The 19,413-nt window shown below is 32.5% G+C and overlaps 1 protein-coding gene across 1 annotated transcript in view; it reads right to left on the bottom strand.

Moving 5' to 3' along the window:
• LOC105447188 (nipped-B-like protein) overlaps positions 1 to 18,678 on the bottom strand; it is a 29,387-nt gene extending 10,709 nt beyond the window's left edge. The window contains exons 1-14 of the mRNA XM_030993131.1: positions 18,600 to 18,678; positions 16,572 to 16,670; positions 15,796 to 15,894; positions 15,022 to 15,120; positions 13,468 to 13,988; positions 12,736 to 12,757; positions 9,127 to 9,225; positions 8,071 to 8,151; positions 6,990 to 7,070; positions 5,221 to 5,301; positions 3,726 to 3,824; positions 2,943 to 3,041; positions 1,636 to 1,734; positions 634 to 732 (exon numbers count right to left, since the gene is read on the bottom strand). Coding sequence (XP_030848991.1) covers positions 634 to 732; positions 1,636 to 1,734; positions 2,943 to 3,041; positions 3,726 to 3,824; positions 5,221 to 5,301; positions 6,990 to 7,070; positions 8,071 to 8,151; positions 9,127 to 9,225; positions 12,736 to 12,757; positions 13,468 to 13,988; positions 15,022 to 15,120; positions 15,796 to 15,894; positions 16,572 to 16,670; positions 18,600 to 18,678 — 1,657 coding nt within the window. The remainder of the gene's footprint in view (positions 1 to 633; positions 733 to 1,635; positions 1,735 to 2,942; positions 3,042 to 3,725; positions 3,825 to 5,220; positions 5,302 to 6,989; positions 7,071 to 8,070; positions 8,152 to 9,126; positions 9,226 to 12,735; positions 12,758 to 13,467; positions 13,989 to 15,021; positions 15,121 to 15,795; positions 15,895 to 16,571; positions 16,671 to 18,599) is intronic.
• Positions 18,679 to 19,413: the final 735 nt, after the last annotated feature.

Genomic DNA, 19,413 nt, shown 5'->3' with positions numbered 1-19,413 from the left:
CATTATGTTACATATAGATCAAGTAATGTCTTCAGGTGTCTTGGAATTTCGTTTCTCATTTATGCTTTATCTATATACCGATATATGAGAAAAGTACAAAACTCCATGGATATTATACTGAAAAAAGCTGCCTACGACTTTGAAAATATATGATTTGATGTTTTGAATAAATTGTTTGTTTTGTAATTCAATTTTTTTTTAGAGTGCAGGCAATCTAAACCAGTTTTAATTTTACCCCATTTCAAGTCGTCCAATTTAAAAAGATGATATTTGTGAAGAGGGAACCAGTTTTAATTTTACACAATTGCTAGTCGTCTTAAATTTTAATTTTAAAGGGGCACCATTATGTTACCTTTAGATCAAGTAATGTATTGAGGTGTCTTGGAATTTCGTTTCTCATTTATGCTTTATCTGTATACCGATATATGAGACAAGTCCAAAACTCCATGGATATTATACTGAAAAAGCTGCCTTTAAAAATATATGATTTGATGTATTGAACAAAATGTCTTTTTTTTTTTGTTATTCCTTTTATTTTATAGTGCAGGCAATCTAAACCAGTTTTAGTTTTACCCCATTTCAAGTCGTCTAATTTAAAAAGATAATATTTGTAAAGAGGGACCGTTATATTACCTGTAAATGAAGGACTGCCTTGAGGTGTCTTGGAATTCACACGTCCCTCCGATCGTTCTTTGGCTCTTTGCTGAATGTTATAAGCCTCTTCTTGTGAATCTTAAAAGAGCGAATGAAATACAGAATAATAAAGAGGGGGAGGAAGGAATACACAAAAAAAAATCTTGAAATTTTATCTAAATTCCACATCCTTCATTAATTTCTAAAATTAAATTGCATAGTATATAGATTATTCTTTGGCACTTAGAAGTTGATTAATAAAACATTCGTTTCGTATAAATGTTTTAGCTATATACCAAGATATGAGTAGAACAAAAAATCCATGAGTATCAAAATGAAAAAAAAGCTGACTACGACTTTAAAAATATATGATTTGATGTTTTGAACAATTTTTTTTTTTGATTCCATTTAGCTGAGAGGGGTGCAATCTAAACCAGTTTTAATTTTACACAATTTCTAGTCGTCTTAAATGATATTTTTAACTCATAGCCTGCCATGAGGCTGCATGCACGCTATTGTTACTCGGCTTCTTGTATGCTAGCACGCGTTCGTAATAGCAGTTATTGTTCATGCCCATTGGACTGTGCCTAGTGTTTTGCATGCGTTTTTGTTAGTACCATCGCGTTAATCCGATTATCTCGTTATAAATCTGGCACGGGGGGGGGGGGGAGCCCTGTGGCAGGATACGAGTTATAGGGGCACCTTTATGTTACATGTAGATCGAGTAATGTCTTGAGGTGTCTTGGAATTTCGTTTTGCATTTATGATTTATTTATGTACCGATATATAAGAAAAGTACAAAACTCCATGGATATTATACTGAAAAAAAACTGCCTACGACTTTAAAAAATATATGATTTGATGTTTTGAACAAAATGTCTTTTTTTTTTGTTATTCCTTTTATTTTGGAGTGCAGGCAATCTAAACCAGTTTTAGTTTTACCCCATTTCAAGTCGTCCAATTTAAAAAGATAATATTTGTAAAGAGGGACCATTATATTACCTGTAAATGGAGGACTGCCTTGAGGTGTCTTGGAATTCACACGTCCCTCCGATCGTTCTTTGGCTCTTTGCTGAATGTTATTAGCCTCTTCTTGTGAATCTTAAAAGAGCGAATGAAATACAGAATAATAAAGAGGGGGAGGAAGGAATACACAAACAAAATTCTTGAAATTTTATCTAAATTCCACATCCTTCATTAATTTCTAAAATTAAATTGCATAGTATATAGATTATTCTTTGGCGCTTAGTAGTTGATTAATAAAACATTCGTTTCGTATAAATGTTTTAGGTATATACCAAGATATGAGTAGAACAAAAAATCCATGAGTATCAAAATGAAAAAAAAGCTGACTACGACTTTAAAAATATATGATTTGATGTTTTGAACAATTTCTTTTTTTGATTCCATTTAGGCGAGGCGTCAAAAATAAATATACCAGCCAGCGGCAGCTAACTGCACTTGTGCGTCCTGGCTGCATTTTTAAAATTAGCTCAGCCGGCTACCGCTGGCGGTAGGAAATGGCGTTCAAAAGCATACGCCGGCTGCCGCCTTTCGAATGGAAACCGAGCCTCAGATCCCAGCCTGGCGCAAGCCGGCTGGGCTAACAAAAGAAAAATAATTGCCCCAGCCAGGCTTCGGCCGTAATTGCAGCCTCGATGCGCCAATACGTGAGGCGGCAGCCTGCTGGTATCGATATTTTTGACGCCTCGCCTTAGCTGAGAGGGGTGCAATCTAAACCAGTTTTAATTTTACACAATTTCTAGTCGTCTTAAATGATATTTTTTAACTCATAGCCTGCCATGAGGCTGCATGCACGCTATTGTTACTCGGCTTCTTGTATGCTAGCACGCGTTCGTAATAGCAGTTATTGTTCATGCCCATTGAACTGTGCCTAGTGTTTTGCATGCGTTTTTGTTAGTACCATCGCGTTAATCCGATTATCTCGTTATAAATCTGGCACGGGGGGGGGGGGGGTAGCCCTGTGGCAGGATACGAGTTATAGGGGCACCTTTATGTAACATGTAGATCGAGTAATGTCTTGAGGTGTCTTGGAATTTCGTTTTGCATTTATGATTTATTTATGTACCGATATATAAGAAAAGTACAAAACTCCATGGATATTATACTGAAAAAAAACTGCCTACGACTTTAAAAAATATATGATTTGATGTTTTGAACAAAATGTCTTTTTTTTGTTATTCCTTTTATTTTGGAGTGCAGGCAATCTAAACCAGTTTTAGTTTTGCCCCATTTCAAGTCGTCCAATTTAAAAAGATAATATTTGTAAAGAGGGACCGTTATATTACCTGTAAATGGAGGACTGCCTTGAGGTGTCTTGGAATTCACACGTCCCTCCGATCGTTCTTTGGCTCTTTGCTGAATGTTATTAGCCTCTTCTTGTGAATCTTAAAAGAGCGAATGAAATACAGAATAATAAAGAAGGGGTGGAAGGAATACCAAAAAAAAAAATATTGAGATTTTATCTAAATTCAACATCCTTCATTAATTTCTAAAATTAAATTGCAAAGTATATAGATTATTATTTGGCGCTTAGTAGTTAATTAATAAAACATTTGTTTCGTATTAATGTTTTAGCTATATACCAAGATATGAGTAGAACAAAAAATCCCTGGGTAGCGAAATGAAAATAAACTGACTACGATTTTAAAAATATATGATTTGATGTTTTGAACAATTTCTTTTTTAATTCCATTTAGCAAAGAGGGCTGCAATCTAAACCAGTTTTAATTTTACACAATTGCTAGTCGTCTTAAATTTTATTTTTAAAGGGGCACATTTATGTTACATGTAGATCAAGTAATGTATTGAGGTGTCTTGGAATTTCGTTTCTCATTTATGCTTTATCTATATACCGATATATGAGACAAGTCCAAAACTCCATGGATATTATACTAAAAAAAGCTGCCTTTAAAAATATATGATTTGATGTATTGAACAAAATGTCTTTTTTGTTTTGTTATTCCTTTTATTTTATAGTGCAGGCAATCTAAACCAGTTTTAGTTTTACCCCATTTCAAGTCGTCCAATTTAAAAAGATGATATTTGTGAAGAGGGAACCGTTATATTACCTGTAAATGGAGGACTGCCTTGAGGTGTCTTGGAATTTACACGTCCCTCCGATCGTTCTTTGGCTCTTTGCTGAATGTTATTAGCCTCTTCTTGTGAATCTTAAAAGAGCGAATGAAATACAGAATAATAACGAAGGGGAGGAAGGAATACACAAACAAAATTCTTGAAATTTTATCTAAATTCCACATCCTTCATTAATTTCTAAAATTAAATTGCATAGTATATAGATTATTCTTTGGCGCTTAGTAGTTGATTAATAAAACATTCGTTTCGTATTTAATGTTTTAGCTATATACCAAGATATGAGTAGAACAAAAAATCCATGAGTATCAAAATGAAAAAAAGCTGACTACGACTTTAAAAATATATGATTTGATGTTTTGAACAATTTCTTTTTTTGATTCCATTTAGCTGAGAGGGGTGCAATCTAAACCAGTTTTAATTTAACACAATTGCTAGTCGTCTTAAATGATATTTTTAAAGGGGCACCATTATGTTACATGTAGATCAAGTAATGTATTGAGGTGTCTTGGAATTTCGTTTCTCATTTATGCTTTATCTATATACCGATATATGAGACAAGTACACAACTCCATGGATATTATACTGAAAAAAGCTGCCTACGACTTTAAAAATATATGATTTGATGTTTTGAACAAAATGTCTTTTTTTTTGTTATTCCTTTTATTTTATAGTGCAGGCAATCTAAACAAGTTATCTCAAAAAACGATATATTCATGGGTGTCGGAATGAAAAAAGCTGAAATTAAAAATATATGATTTGATGTTTTGAACAGTTTAACAAAAATCCAATAGCTGAGAGGGCTGCAATCTAAACTAGTTCTAATTTACCCAATTTCTAGTCGTCCAATATGATAAGATGATATTTTTAAAGGGGGCACCTTTATGTTACCTTTAGATCGAGTACTGTCTTGAGGTGTCTTGGCTTTTTTTTGCATTGTTTTATCTATATACCGATATATGAGAAAACTACACAACTCCATGTCTATCATATTGAAAAAAGCTTCCCGCGACTTTAATAAATATATAATATGCTGTTTTTAACATACTCTTGAACAAAAAAAAATTATCTTAGAGTCTAGGCAATCTCAACCAGTCTAAGTTTTATACAATTTCTATTCATGCATTTTGGACAGATGATACTTTAGAAGGGGCTCAGTTATATTTTCTGTAAATGAATTTCTGTTTTGAGGTGTCTTGGAATTTCGTTTCTCATTTTTGCTTTATCTATATACCGATATATGAGAAAAGTGCAAAACTCCATGGATATTATACTGAAAAAAGCTGCCTACGACTTTAAAAATATATGATTTGATGTTTTGAACAAATTTAATTGTTTGTTTTGTAATTCCATTTATTTAAGAGTGCAGCCAATCTAAACCAGCTTTAGTTTTACCCCATTTCAAGTCGTCCATTTTAAAAAGATGATAATAGTAAAGAGGGACCGTTATATAACCTGTAACTGGAGTACTACCTTGAGGTGTCTTAGAATTCACACGTCCCTCCGATCGTTCTTTGGCTCTTTGCTGAATGTTATCAGCCTCTTCTTGTGAATCTTAAAAGAGCGAATGAAATACAGAATAATAAAGAGGGGGAGGAAGGAATACACAAATAAAAAATATTGAGATTTTATCTTAATTCCACATCCTTCATTAATTAAACAAATTAAATTGCATAGTATATAAATTATTCTTTGGCGATTGGTAGTTAATTAATAAAATATTAGTTTTGTATTTATGTTTTAACTTTATACCAAGAAGAAAAACAAGAAATTCATGGGTATCGAATTGAAGAAAAAAAGCTGACTACGACTTTAAAAATATATAATTTGATTTTTTAACATTTGTTTTATTTTAATTCCATTTAGCTTTGAGGGCTGCAATCTAAACCAGTTTTAGTTTTTTCCCATTTCAGGTCGTCTAAAAAAAAAAAGATGATATTTGTAAAGGGGCACCTATATATTTTGTGTAGATCGAGTACTGTCTTGAGGTGTCTTGGAATTTCGTTTCATATTAATGCTTTATTTATATACCGATATATGAGAAAACTAAAACAACTCCATGGATATTATAATGAAAAAAACTGCCTACGACTTTAAAAATATATGATTTGATGTTTTGAACAAAATGTTTGTGTTTTAATTCCATTTATTTTAGAGTGCAGGTAATCTAACACGGTTCAAGTTTGACAACATTTCTAGTCGTGCATTTTGAAAAGATGATACCTTAAAATGGGCTCCGTTATATTACATGTAGATGTTTTATTATCCTGAGATGTCTTGGAATTTCGTTTCTCATTTTTGCTTTATCTATATACCGATATATGAGAAAAGTGCAAAACTCCATGGATATTATACTGAAAAAAGCTGCCTACGACTTTAAAAATATATGATTTGATGTTTTGAACAAAATGTCTTTTTTTTTGTTATTCCTTTTATTTTATAGTGCAGGCAATCTAAACAAGTTATCTCAAAAAACGATATATTCATGGGTGTCGGAATGAAAAAAGCTGAAATTAAAAATATATGATTTGATGTTTTGAACAGTTTAACAAAAATCCAATAGCTGAGAGGGCTGCAATCTAAACTAGTTCTAATTTACCCAATTTCTAGTCGTCCAATATGATAAGATGATATTTTTAAAGGGGGCACCTTTATGTTACCTTTAGATCGAGTACTGTCTTGAGGTGTCTTGGCTTTTTTTTGCATTGTTTTATCTATATACCGATATATGAGAAAACTACACAACTCCATGTCTATCATATTGAAAAAAGCTTCCCGCGACTTTAATAAATATATAATATGCTGTTTTTAACATACTCTTGAACAAAAAAAAATTATCTTAGAGTCTAGGCAATCTCAACCAGTCTAAGTTTTATACAATTTCTATTCATGCATTTTGGACAGATGATACTTTAGAAGGGGCTCAGTTATATTTTCTGTAAATGAATTTCTGTTTTGAGGTGTCTTGGAATTTCGTTTCTCATTTTTGCTTTATCTATATACCGATATATGAGAAAAGTGCAAAACTCCATGGATATTATACTGAAAAAAGCTGCCTACGACTTTAAAAATATATGATTTGATGTTTTGAACAAATTTAATTGTTTGTTTTGTAATTCCATTTATTTAAGAGTGCAGCCAATCTAAACCAGCTTTAGTTTTACCCCATTTCAAGTCGTCCATTTTAAAAAGATGATAATAGTAAAGAGGGACCGTTATATAACCTGTAACTGGAGTACTACCTTGAGGTGTCTTAGAATTCACACGTCCCTCCGATCGTTCTTTGGCTCTTTGCTGAATGTTATCAGCCTCTTCTTGTGAATCTTAAAAGAGCGAATGAAATACAGAATAATAAAGAGGGGGAGGAAGGAATACACAAATAAAAAATATTGAGATTTTATCTTAATTCCACATCCTTCATTAATTAAACAAATTAAATTGCATAGTATATAAATTATTCTTTGGCGATTGGTAGTTAATTAATAAAATATTAGTTTTGTATTTATGTTTTAACTTTATACCAAGAAGAAAAACAAGAAATTCATGGGTATCGAATTGAAGAAAAAAAGCTGACTACGACTTTAAAAATATATAATTTGATTTTTTAACATTTGTTTTATTTTAATTCCATTTAGCTTTGAGGGCTGCAATCTAAACCAGTTTTAGTTTTTTCCCATTTCAGGTCGTCTAAAAAAAAAAAGATGATATTTGTAAAGGGGCACCTATATATTTTGTGTAGATCGAGTACTGTCTTGAGGTGTCTTGGAATTTCGTTTCATATTAATGCTTTATTTATATACCGATATATGAGAAAACTAAAACAACTCCATGGATATTATAATGAAAAAAACTGCCTACGACTTTAAAAATATATGATTTGATGTTTTGAACAAAATGTTTGTGTTTTAATTCCATTTATTTTAGAGTGCAGGTAATCTAACACGGTTCAAGTTTGACAACATTTCTAGTCGTGCATTTTGAAAAGATGATACCTTAAAATGGGCTCCGTTATATTACATGTAGATGTTTTATTATCCTGAGATGTCTTGGAATTTCGTTTCTCATTTTTGCTTTATCTATATACCGATATATGAGAAAAGTGCAAAACTCCATGGATATTATACTGAAAAAAGCTGCCTACGACTTTAAAAATATATGATTTGATGTTTTGAACAAATTTAATTGTTTGTTTTGTAATTCCATTTATTTAAGAGTGCAGCCAATCTAAACCAGTTTTAGTTTTACCCCATTTCAAGTCGTCCATTTTAAAAAGATGATAATAGTAAAGAGGGACCGTTATATAACCTGTAACTGGAGTACTACCTTGAGGTGTCTTAGAATTCACACGTCCCTCCGATCGTTCTTTGGCTCTTTGCTGAATGTTATCAGCCTCTTCTTGTGAATCTAAAAAGAGCGAATGAAATACAGAATAATAAAGAGGGGGAGGAAGGAATACACAAATAAAAAATATTGAGATTTTATCTTCATTCCACATCCTTCATTAATTAAACAAATTAAATTGCATAGTATATAAATTATTCTTTGGCGATTGGTAGTTAATTAATAATTTTTTTTTTTTTTTTTTATGTTTTAACTTTATACCAAGAAGAAAAACAAGAAATTAATGGGTATCGAATTGAAGAAAAAAAGCTGACTACGACTTTAAAAATATATAATTTGATTTTTTAACATTTGTTTTATTTTAATTCCATTTAGCTTTGAGGGCTGCAATCTAAACCAGTTTTAGTTTTTTCCCATTTCAGGTCGTCTAAAAAAAAAAAGATGATATTTGTAAAGGGGCACCTATATATTTTGTGTAGATCGAGTACTGTCTTGAGGTGTCTTGGAATTTCGTTTCATATTAATGCTTTATTTATATACCGATATATGAGAACACTAAAAAACTCCATGGATATTATAATGAAAAAAACTGCCTACGACTTTAAAAATATATGATTTGATGTTTTGAACAAAATGTTTGTGTTTTAATTCCATTTATTTTAGAGTGCAGGTAATCTAACACGGTTCAAGTTTGACAACATTTCTAGTCGTGCATTTTGAAAAGATGATACCTTAAAATGGGCTCCGTTATATTACATGTAGATGTTTTATTATCCTGAGGTGTCTTGGAATTTCGTTTCTCATTTATGCTTTATCTATATACCGATATATGAGACAAATCCAAAACTCCATGGATATTATACTGAAAAAGCTGCCTTTAAAAATATATGATTTGATGTATTGAACAAAATGTCTTTTTTTTTTTGTTATTCCTTTTATTTTATAGTGCAGGCAATCTAAACCAGTTTTAGTTTTACCCGATTTCAAGTCGTCCAATATAAAAATATGATATTTGTAAAGAGGGAACCGTTATATTACCTGTAAATGGAGGACTGCCTTGAGGTGTCTTGGAATTCACACGTCCCTCCGATCGTTCTTTGGCTCTTTGCTGAATTTCATTAGCCTCTTCTTGTGAATCTTAAAAGAGCGAATGAAATACAGAAAAATAAAGAGGGGGAGGAAGTGATACAAAAAATAAGCATTTTCTTGAGATATATCTAAATTCCACATCCTTCATTAATGTCTAAATTAAATTGCATAGTATATAAATTATTCTTTGTCGCTTTCTAGTGGATCAATAAAACAGCAGTTTCGTATTTATGTTTTAGCTATATACCAATATATGAGAAGAACAAAAAGTACATGCGTATCGAAATGACAAAAAACCTGACTATGACTTTAAAAATACATGATTTGATTTTTGAACAATTTTTAAATATTTTAATTACATTTAGCTTTGAGGGCTGCAATCTAAACCAGTTTTAGTTTTTTCCCATTTCAGGTCGTCTAAAAAAAAAAAGATGATATTTGTAAAGGGGCACCTATATATTTTGTGTAGATCGAGTACTGTCTTGAGGTGTCTTGGAATTTCGTTTCATATTAATGCTTTATTTATATACCGATATATGAGAAAACTAAAAAACTCCATGGATATTATAATGAAAAAAACTGCCTACGACTTTAAAAATATATGATTTGATGTTTTGAACAAAATGTTTGTGTTTTAATTCCATTTATTTTAGAGTGCAGGTAATCTAACACGGTTCAAGTTTGACAACATTTCTAGTCGTGCATTTTGAAAAGATGATACCTTAAAATGGGCTCCGTTATATTACATGTATAATAATGAAAGAAAACAAATCTTTGAAGAAATAAAATCATCAATGTGTTCATAAAAATGAAAAGGATGTATTAATAAAAATAATCATACACATGTACGTACATGCACAAATCCTGTAAAAGCTTAAGGCCGCTATAAGTGTATACATATATAAAAGGAAGACAAGTAATATAAAAGGAAAAAACGAAGGGGGTGGGATTGAGCCCATGTCATTTACATAGAAGGTAGGTGGAAAGATGTCTCCGAAAAGATAACCTTGATGTTTTTAATCTAATTTCATCTGGCAGATCATTCCACAGCTTTGTTCCTACGAACGAAATACAAAATTGCCCTTGCGTTGTCTTACATTTTGGTTGATAAAGTAAGCCACTTTCTTTTCTCCTAGTTGCATATATATGCTGTATCATCTGACAATAATCCACTAAAGAGTGTGGTAAAAAACTTTTACCAAATCATACATAAATGTTGATACAAGAAGTTCATGAAGTTGAAAAATATTTAAAATGTTTAGACTTTGGAAAAGAGCTTTGGAGTCTGTTCTAAGTGGACTGAATGTAATTGCTCTCATTGCCATTTTTTGACTTAAATATATACAATTTAGATTACTTTTGTAAGTGCTCCCCCATACTTCTACTCCATAAGAGAGGTGAGGCTGTATAAAAGCCTTATATAATAACACAAGTATATTCTTGGGAACAAAATGTCTCAGTTTAAACAGAATACCTACTTTCTTTCTTATGCATTTGTTTATCGTCTGAATGTGTTCTTTCCATGAAAGGTGACAATCAATTTCAATTCCTACAAATGATGCAACGTATACCTCTTTAATATTTGATCTTGATATTCTCACAGATCCCTTTTTGTCTATTGATCTAGCTTTGGATTTCATAATCATATAGTTTGTTTTCTGTAAGTTAATTGTGACTTCATTTGCATTACACCATTCCTGCACCTTCATTAAATTTTCACTTACAATTTCTAAATCAATTTCTTTTTGTCTAGGATTAAAAGTATGAAAAAGATTTGAGCAAATAATCTGAAATTGAAAAAGTTTGTGGAGTTAGGTAAGTCATTTATATATAGTAAAAATAATGTTGGTCCAAGAACGGAGCCTTGAGGGACACCACATGTTATATTCAATTTCAAAGACATTTTGTCTTTATATAGTATAAACTGTGATCGTTTACACAAATAATCTTCAAACCATTGCAAGGCTAACCCACGTATTCCATAGTGTGACATTTTTTTGAGGAGAATGCTGTGGTTTATAGTATCAAATGCCTTTTGAAAGTCAATAAAGATGCCAACTGTTGTTCTACCTTCATCAATGTATTTCAATAGTGTATTTGTAAGAGTAATCAAAGATAACTTAGTGCTATGTTTCTTACGGAAACCGTACTGGTGTTGAAACAAGATATATTATTTGCTTCCAAATAGTCAATTACACGATTATTTATTATTTTCTCAAAGATTTTACCCAGTATAGGTAAAACTGAAATAGGTTTGTAATTACCAGCTAGATCTTTTCGCCCCTTTTTATAAATAGGTGTCACTTTTGCTACTTTCAGTGCGTCTGGAAATTTACCTCTTTCTATGGAAAGATTGAAAATATATGTTAATGAGCTTGAAACGTATAGGGCAGCATCCCTCAACAATCTTGCCGGCAAATTATCATAGCCACATGCTTTTTTGTATCTAAAGTCTGTAAGTGGCATTTTAATTCATTCTCTGTTATTGGTTTTAAAAATAGTGATTTTTCTGTTCTATATCCTAAATATTCTGTAAAGTCAGAATTCACTGGTAGTATTTCCTTTGCCAGCTTTGGACCTATGTTTACAAAAAAGTTGTTAAATTCGTTAGCTATTTCATTATCAGAAGTTATCACTCTATTTTCTCCACCACCTGAGCTTAATAATTTCTCTACATTGGTCACTTTATTTTTGACATTTCCACCGCTCAACAACTCGTTAATTGTTCTCCACGTTTTACGACTATCATTCTTATTAATGAAGAAGGGGTTACTATAATATTGTCTCTTTGCATTTCGTAGAACTGTAGTTAGAACATTTCTATACCTTTTGTATTCTTCCTCGTCTTTTTGTTGGAAATTTGATGCCTTTAGTTTAAAATACAACTTGTGCTTTTTCTTGACTGATTTTAAAATAGCATTAGTCATCCATGGTTTTCTCCCAGCATTTTCCCCCTTTTTTAGGTTCTTTGAAGTTGATGATATAATTGGTGCATGCTTGTCACAGACTTGCGTAAACAAGTCGTAAAATACAGAGTACGACTCATTTAATTTTGTACAACCACTTACATTGTTCCAATCAATTTTACCTAGATCATCATGGAATTTATTAATATCATAATTTCTGAAGGTACGAAACACAGACTTTTTGTTGCTTGTTTTACTTGCCTTTCTAAGATGCTCAAATGCAACAAAGATAGGGAAATGATCTGATATATCAGTTTCTATAACTCCAGCATGAATAGAAGAAATTGTTACATTAGTGTACACATGGTCAATTAGAGAGGAAGTTGTTTTAGTTACTCTTGTTTGTGAAGTGATTAGTTGCTGCATACCCAAACATTGTAAAGAAGTTAAAAATTGTTCTGCTTTCATATCTATTCCTTCCTTGTGTAGTACATTAATGTTAAAATCTCCAAGTAAAACTACATTTGCTTTATCAATTTTCAATCTTTCTAATGTTACAAGCAAGGAGTTTTGAAATTGATCAATATCAGTATTGGGCTTACGATAAATAATACCTACAGTAATTTTCCTACCATTCAGGTCAGTTTCTAACCTGAGACTTTCTGTGTGAGTGACTTCATGGTCAAGAATAACATATTTTAATGAAGAGTGAATGTAAGCTCCAACTCCTTCACCCCTTGTGCCACCTGTTCTACACTTTACCTCAAGGACATAATCATTTAAGCCTAAAATACCTTTGTTTGAAACATTCCACACTTCTGATAAGGCAATTATATCAAATTTTGTTTTTAATGTATCTTCATATAACAAATTTAGATTATCAAAGTTCTTATTAAGAGATCTGATATTAACATGTGATATACAAAATGAATGTAACATTTGCTCTGATAATGTATTATCAAATAAATTAGGGCTAACATTATGTGATTGAATTACAGATGTCTCATTTTGTTCCATTTAAATAATAAAACATTTGTTGCTCATCATATTTATAAGTCATTTACATTATGGAGAGTTTAAAATCTTCGTATTTGATGTCGGTTAGCCCAACATCAAACAAGTCATCAGGTGTTTTGATGACTTTGAAAGTGTCATCCTGCATTTTGCAAACGATATTTCTATTTTTTGTGGGAATATTTTTAACAAGTGGAGAGTTTTTTTGCGCTTCTCAGCACAGAATATTGCAGGTTGGTAAGATCATCGTTAACAAAAACGCCCTTGTAGGAAGTTTTCCCTTCAAAGCATACTTCCGATTGTATATTTCGTCCCTCTTTCGCCGAGATATGAGCCGAACGATCGTTTGGCGAGCTCCTCCTCCTCCCACTCTTGGCTTTCCAACCCGATAGCATGTAGAAATGTCATCTGGGGTGATGTTCACTCCGACCTCTTCTGCCAGCTGACAAACTTTGCCCATCAAGGCCTCTTTTGATTCACCTGCATTTTCTTCTGTCTCCGCTTGTCCTACCTGCCCCTCTGTGAGTCCTATGATACGAAGGTTTTCCCTCCGCATCTGCTGGTCAACTTCATCCCTCTCGAATTGGCTGCGAAGTAGGTGTGGGTTGATATCCTCCTTCACAGAGGCAACACAGGCTTCTCTCACTGCCCTCACAATTGCAGGTATTGCTGCCTTGACAGCTGTCTCAACAGCATTCCCGATGATAATGGCCAGATCATCTTGAGCTACTCCAATATTCCCCAGCTGGTCATGAACACTTTGCACGTCGATGAACACACCTTCTTTGGTTATGGAAGAGTCCAACATTCCTTGTTTCGCTTTAACTGTGCGATCTACTCCCTTGTGGGGAATAAAAGGCTGTTTTGGTGATGGCATGGCCTGACCTTGACCTCTTTGTGAAGTAGGCAGGAATTTGCCAGGAGAAGAGTTGGGCTTTCCTCTGCCTCTTATCATATTGCGAGGAATGTTTCACGAGTAATAAAACAACACAAATCTTGGTAGATGGGCACACACACAATTTTTAGCTTAGAACTCAGACAAAACTTGCCTGGCATTCTCCCTCGAGCTATTCATAGGATTCTCCATCAACTATGGAAAATGGACCATACAATCTTAGACAGTGCTGCATTCCACTGTTGCTCTTGATATATCCAAAGGTATAAAGATGATACATCAACAATCATATACAACACACAGTTGAACAGACATGCTTCTCATCGCTATCTCATTGTGATGTTTTGAACAGTTCAACAAAAATCCAATAGCTGAGAGGGCTGCAATCTAAACTAGTTCTAATTTACCCAATTTCTAGTCGTCCAATATGATAAGATGATATTTTTAAAGGGGGCACCTTTATGTTACCTTTAGATCGAGTACTGTCTTGAGGTGTCTTGGATTTTTTTTGCATTGTTTTATTTATATACCGATATATGAGAAAACTAAAAAACTCCATGGATATTATAATGAAAAAAACTGCCTACGACTTTAAAAATATATGATTTGATGTTTTGAACAAAATGTTTGTGTTTTAATTCCATTTATTTTAGAGTGCAGGTAATCTAACACGGTTTAAGTTTGACAACATTTCTAGTCGTTCATTTTGAAAAGATGATACCTTAAAATGGGCTCTGTTATATTACATGTAGATGTTTTATTATCCTGAGGTGTCTTGGAATTTCGTTTTGCATTTATGCTTTATCTATATACCAATATATGAGAAAAGTACAAATCTCCATGGATATTACAATGAAAAAAGCTGCCTCCGACTTTATATAATACATAGTATAATGTTGTTAACAAACTCTTTTTATTAATTCCATTTAGCTGAGAGAGCTGCAATCTAAACCAGTTTTAGTTTTACCCCATTTCAAGTCGTCCAATATAAAAAATATGATATTTGTAAAGAGGGAACCGTTATATTACCTGTAAATGGAGGACTGCCTTGAGGAGTCTTGGAATTCACACGTCCCTCCGATCGTTCTTTGGCTCTTTGCTGAATTTCATTAGCCTCTTCTTGTGAATCTTAAAAGAGCGAATGAAATACAGAAAAATAAAGAGGGGGATGAAGTAATACAAAAATAAGCATTTTCTTGAGATTATATCTAAATTCCTCCTCCTTCATTAATGTCTAAATTAAATTGCAAAGTATATAAATTTTTCTTTGTCGCTTTCTAGTTGATCAATAAAACAGCAGTTTCGTATTTATGTTTTAGCTATATACCAATATATGAGAAGAACAAAAAGTACATGCGTATCGAAATGACAAAAAAGCTGACTATGACTTTAAAAATATATGATTTGATCTTTTAAACAATTTTTAAATATTTTAATTACATTTAGCTTCGAGGGCTGCAATCTAAACCAGTTCTAATTTTACCCAATTTCTAGACATCCAATGTTATAAGATGATATTTTTAAAGGGGCTTTTATTATCCTGAGGTGTCTTGGAATTTCGTTTTGCATTTATGCTTTATCTATATACCAATATATGAGAAAAGTACAAATCTCCATGGATATTACAATGAAAAAAGCTGCCTCCGACTTTATATAATATATAGTATAATGTTGTTAACAAACTCTTTTTATTAATTCCATTTAGCTGAGAGAGCTGCAATCTAAACCAGTTATAGTTTTACCCGATTTCAAGTCGTCCAATATAAAAATATGATATTTGTAAAGAGGGAACAGTTATATTACCTGTAAATGGAGGACTGCCTTGAGGTGTCTTGGAATTCACACCTCCCTCCGATCGTTCTTTGGCTCTTTGCTGAATTTCATTGGCCTCTTCTTGTGAATCTTAAAAGAGCGAATGAAATACAGAAAAATAAAGAGGGGGAGGAAGTAATACAAAAATAAGCATTTTCTTGAGATTATATCTAAATTCCACATCCTTCATTAATGTCTAAATTAAATTGCATAGTATATAAATTATTCTTTGTCGCTTTCTAGTTGATCAATAAAACAGCAGTTTCGTATTTATGTTTTAGCTATATACCAATATATGAGAAGAACAAAAAGTACATGCGTATCGAAATGACAAAAAAGCTGACTATGACTTTAAAAATATATGATTTGATCTTTTAAACAATTTTTAAATATTTTAATTATATTTAGCTTCGAGGGCTGCAATCTAAACCAGTTCTAATTTTACCCAATTTCTAGACATCCAATGTTATTCAGATGATATTTTTAAAGGGGCTTTTATTATCCTGAGGTGTCTTGGAATTTCGTTTTGCATTTATGCTTTATCTATATACCAATATATGAGAAAAGTACAAATCTCCATGGATATTACAATGAAAAAAGCTGCCTCCGACTTTATATAATATATAGTATAATGTTGTTAACAAACTCTTTTTATTAATTCCATTTAGCTGAGAGAGCTGCAATCTAAACCAGTTTTAGTTTTACCCGATTTCAAGTCGTCCAATATAAAAATTACGATATTTGTAAAGAGGGAACCGTTATATTACCTGTAAATGGAGGACTGCCTTGAGGTGTCTTGGAATTCACACGTCCCTCCGATCGTTCTTTGGCTCTTTGCTGAATTTTATTAGCCTCTTCTTGTGAATCTTAAAAGAGCGAATGAAATACAGAAAAATAAAGAGGGGGAGGAAGTAATACAAAAATAAGCATTTTCTTGAGATTATATCTAAATTCCACATCCTTCATTAATGTCTAAATTAAATTGCATAGTATATAAATTATTCTTTGTCGCTTTCTAGTTGATCAATAAAACAGCAGTTTCGTATTTATGTTTTAGCTATATACCAATATATGAGAAGAACAAAAAGTACATGCGTATCGAAATGACAAAAAAGCTGACTATGACTTTAAAAATATATGATTTGATCTTTTAAACAATTTTTAAATATTTTAATTACATTTAGCTTTGAGGGCTGCAATCTAAACCAGTTCTAATTTTACCCAATTTCTAGACATCCAATGTTATAAGATGATATTTTTAAAGGGGCTTCGTTAAATTACATGTAGATCGAGTATTGTCTTGAGGTGTCTGAGAATTTTGTTTCGCATTGTTTTATCTCAAAAACCGATATATTCATGGGTGTCGGAATGAAAAAAGCTGAAATTAAAAATATATGATTTGATGTTTTGAACAGCTTAACAAAAATCCAATAGCTGAGAGGGCTGCAATCTAAACTTGTTCTAATTTACCCAATTTCTAGTCGTCCAATATGATAAAATGATATTTTTAAAGGGGGCACCTTTATGTTACCTATAGATCGAGTACTGTCTTGAGGTGTCTTGGATTTTTTTTTGCATTGCCAGATCGACGTTGCTCTACCCCTTATTATTAAACGCCATACATGGTAGCAACAACTCCAATCTGTTAACGTCTTTTGGTATGACGCGGCCGTAAACAAACTCTTTTTAACAAATCAATTAATCTTAGAGTGCAGGCATTGTAAACTGATGATACTTTGAAAGGGGCTCCGTTATATTACCTGTAGATCTAGTACTGTCTTGAGGTGTCTATGAATGTTGTTTCGCATTGTTTTGTCTATATACCGATATATGAAAAAACTACAAAACTCCATGGTTATCATAATGAAATAAGCTACCTACGACTTTATAAATATATAATATGTTGTTGTAAACAAACTCTTTTTGATTTCAATTTATCTTAGAGTGCAGGCAATCTAAACAAATTTAAGTTTTTGTCCAATTGATAGTAGTGCATTTTGAAGAGCTGATACTTTTAATGGGGCACCTTTATATTACAGGTAGATCGAGTACTGTTTTGAGGTGTCTTTGAGTTGGATTTTGTTTTGCATTTATGCTTTATCTATATTCCGATACATGATACAAATACAAAACTTTTTGGATATTACAATGAAAGAAGCTGCCTACGACTTTTAAAATACATGATTTGATGTTTAGAACAAAATGTTTGTGTTTTAATTCCATTTATTTTAGAGTGCATGCAATATAACACGGTTTAAATTTTACCACATTTCTAGTCGTGTATTTTGAAAAAATTATACCTTAAAATGGGAGCCTTTATATTACATGTAGATGGATTACTGTCTTAAGGTGTCTTGGACGTTTTTTTCGCATTTTTGCTTTATCTATGTGAGGATCTTATTCAAATTAGATAGTTCTTTGTGAGCCCATGTAAGTTATACGAGGATCATATGCAAATTAGATGTTCTTTTGTGAGCCCATGTAAGTTATGCAAGGATCGTATGCAAATTAGATGTTCTTTTGTGAGCCCAGTTATGAACAGGTGCTTAATGTAGATTTCCACTTCACTAGATGAATAGTTAAGTGTATTCAAGTGTACACAATATCTAGGTTCTGTCAGGTGTATAGAATTGCAGACTCTTTGTATGACACATTTTCATTTGCGTGTGCTAGTAAAAATGCACATACAGACTGCTCACTTGGATAATTGATCTTGAAGAGAGAGGTCTGTGTTACATTTTTTTTTTTTTTTTTTTTTTTTTTGGGGGGGGGGGGGTATTTCCAAGGAAAGGAACCGGCGTGGTGTGGTGCCATGCAACCCAGTGCATGTTGAGACTGTTCTTTCCTCTTCTCAATGCCGAATTGTAAGTACATTTTTATACATCATTGCATGTAAACCTAGGTCATTGTTATGGTCATTTAGAGAGGATAATGTGAACTTGTTTTATTACTGAATGATATGTATTTTGTTTTGCTGAGTCCTTTATAATATGGACATTTTGTAAACGACAATAATATGATGTGTTCTATTTTTAGCAAAGATATTTGTAATATCCTCCTTGATTTGAGTTACATTAAATGTTTCATTCATCCTATATTTTTGGAATCCTTTGGTAGTATTATTCAGGGTGGTTAAGTAGCCTATTCTAGATTAGTGAGCTAATACAAGCGAGCTATCGCACGCGACATTTGGGGGCTCGTCCGGGAGTCGAACCCGGGACCTCTCGCAGTCGCACTTGGGTTGCAAGCACCTTGTACCAGCTATAGGGGTTTTGGTAAGCAATTCATTTGTTTATGAAGAGTCTGCAAACCTGTCATACCTGTTATTGTAGTAGTTAGTGTAAACATGGATTCTAAATTATTTGAGTTAGGAAAGGATTTAGGGTTTTAGGTGAAGACCTTTTAGCTTTTGTAGAACGGGAACGTAAAGTAGCTAGGGATGATAGACATGCAGCTAGGGAAGATAGACAAGAAGAAGAAAGGTTGTTAGAAAAGAAACTTGAATTGGCACGTCCCCAGAATAGTACAGGAGTAGGTGGTAGTAATGGTGACCGTCGTAATTCAGCCCCTTCCCCGAAACTTCCCCCTTTTACGGAGGTAAGGATAGTA

Source organism: Strongylocentrotus purpuratus, unplaced genomic scaffold (genome assembly GCF_000002235.5).
Source record: "Strongylocentrotus purpuratus isolate Spur 01 unplaced genomic scaffold, Spur_5.0 spur5_scaffold_20, whole genome shotgun sequence".
In the NCBI taxonomy this organism is placed as follows: Eukaryota; Metazoa; Echinodermata; class Echinoidea; order Camarodonta; family Strongylocentrotidae; genus Strongylocentrotus; species Strongylocentrotus purpuratus.
This window is presented reverse-complemented; position numbering and strand designations above follow the sequence as displayed.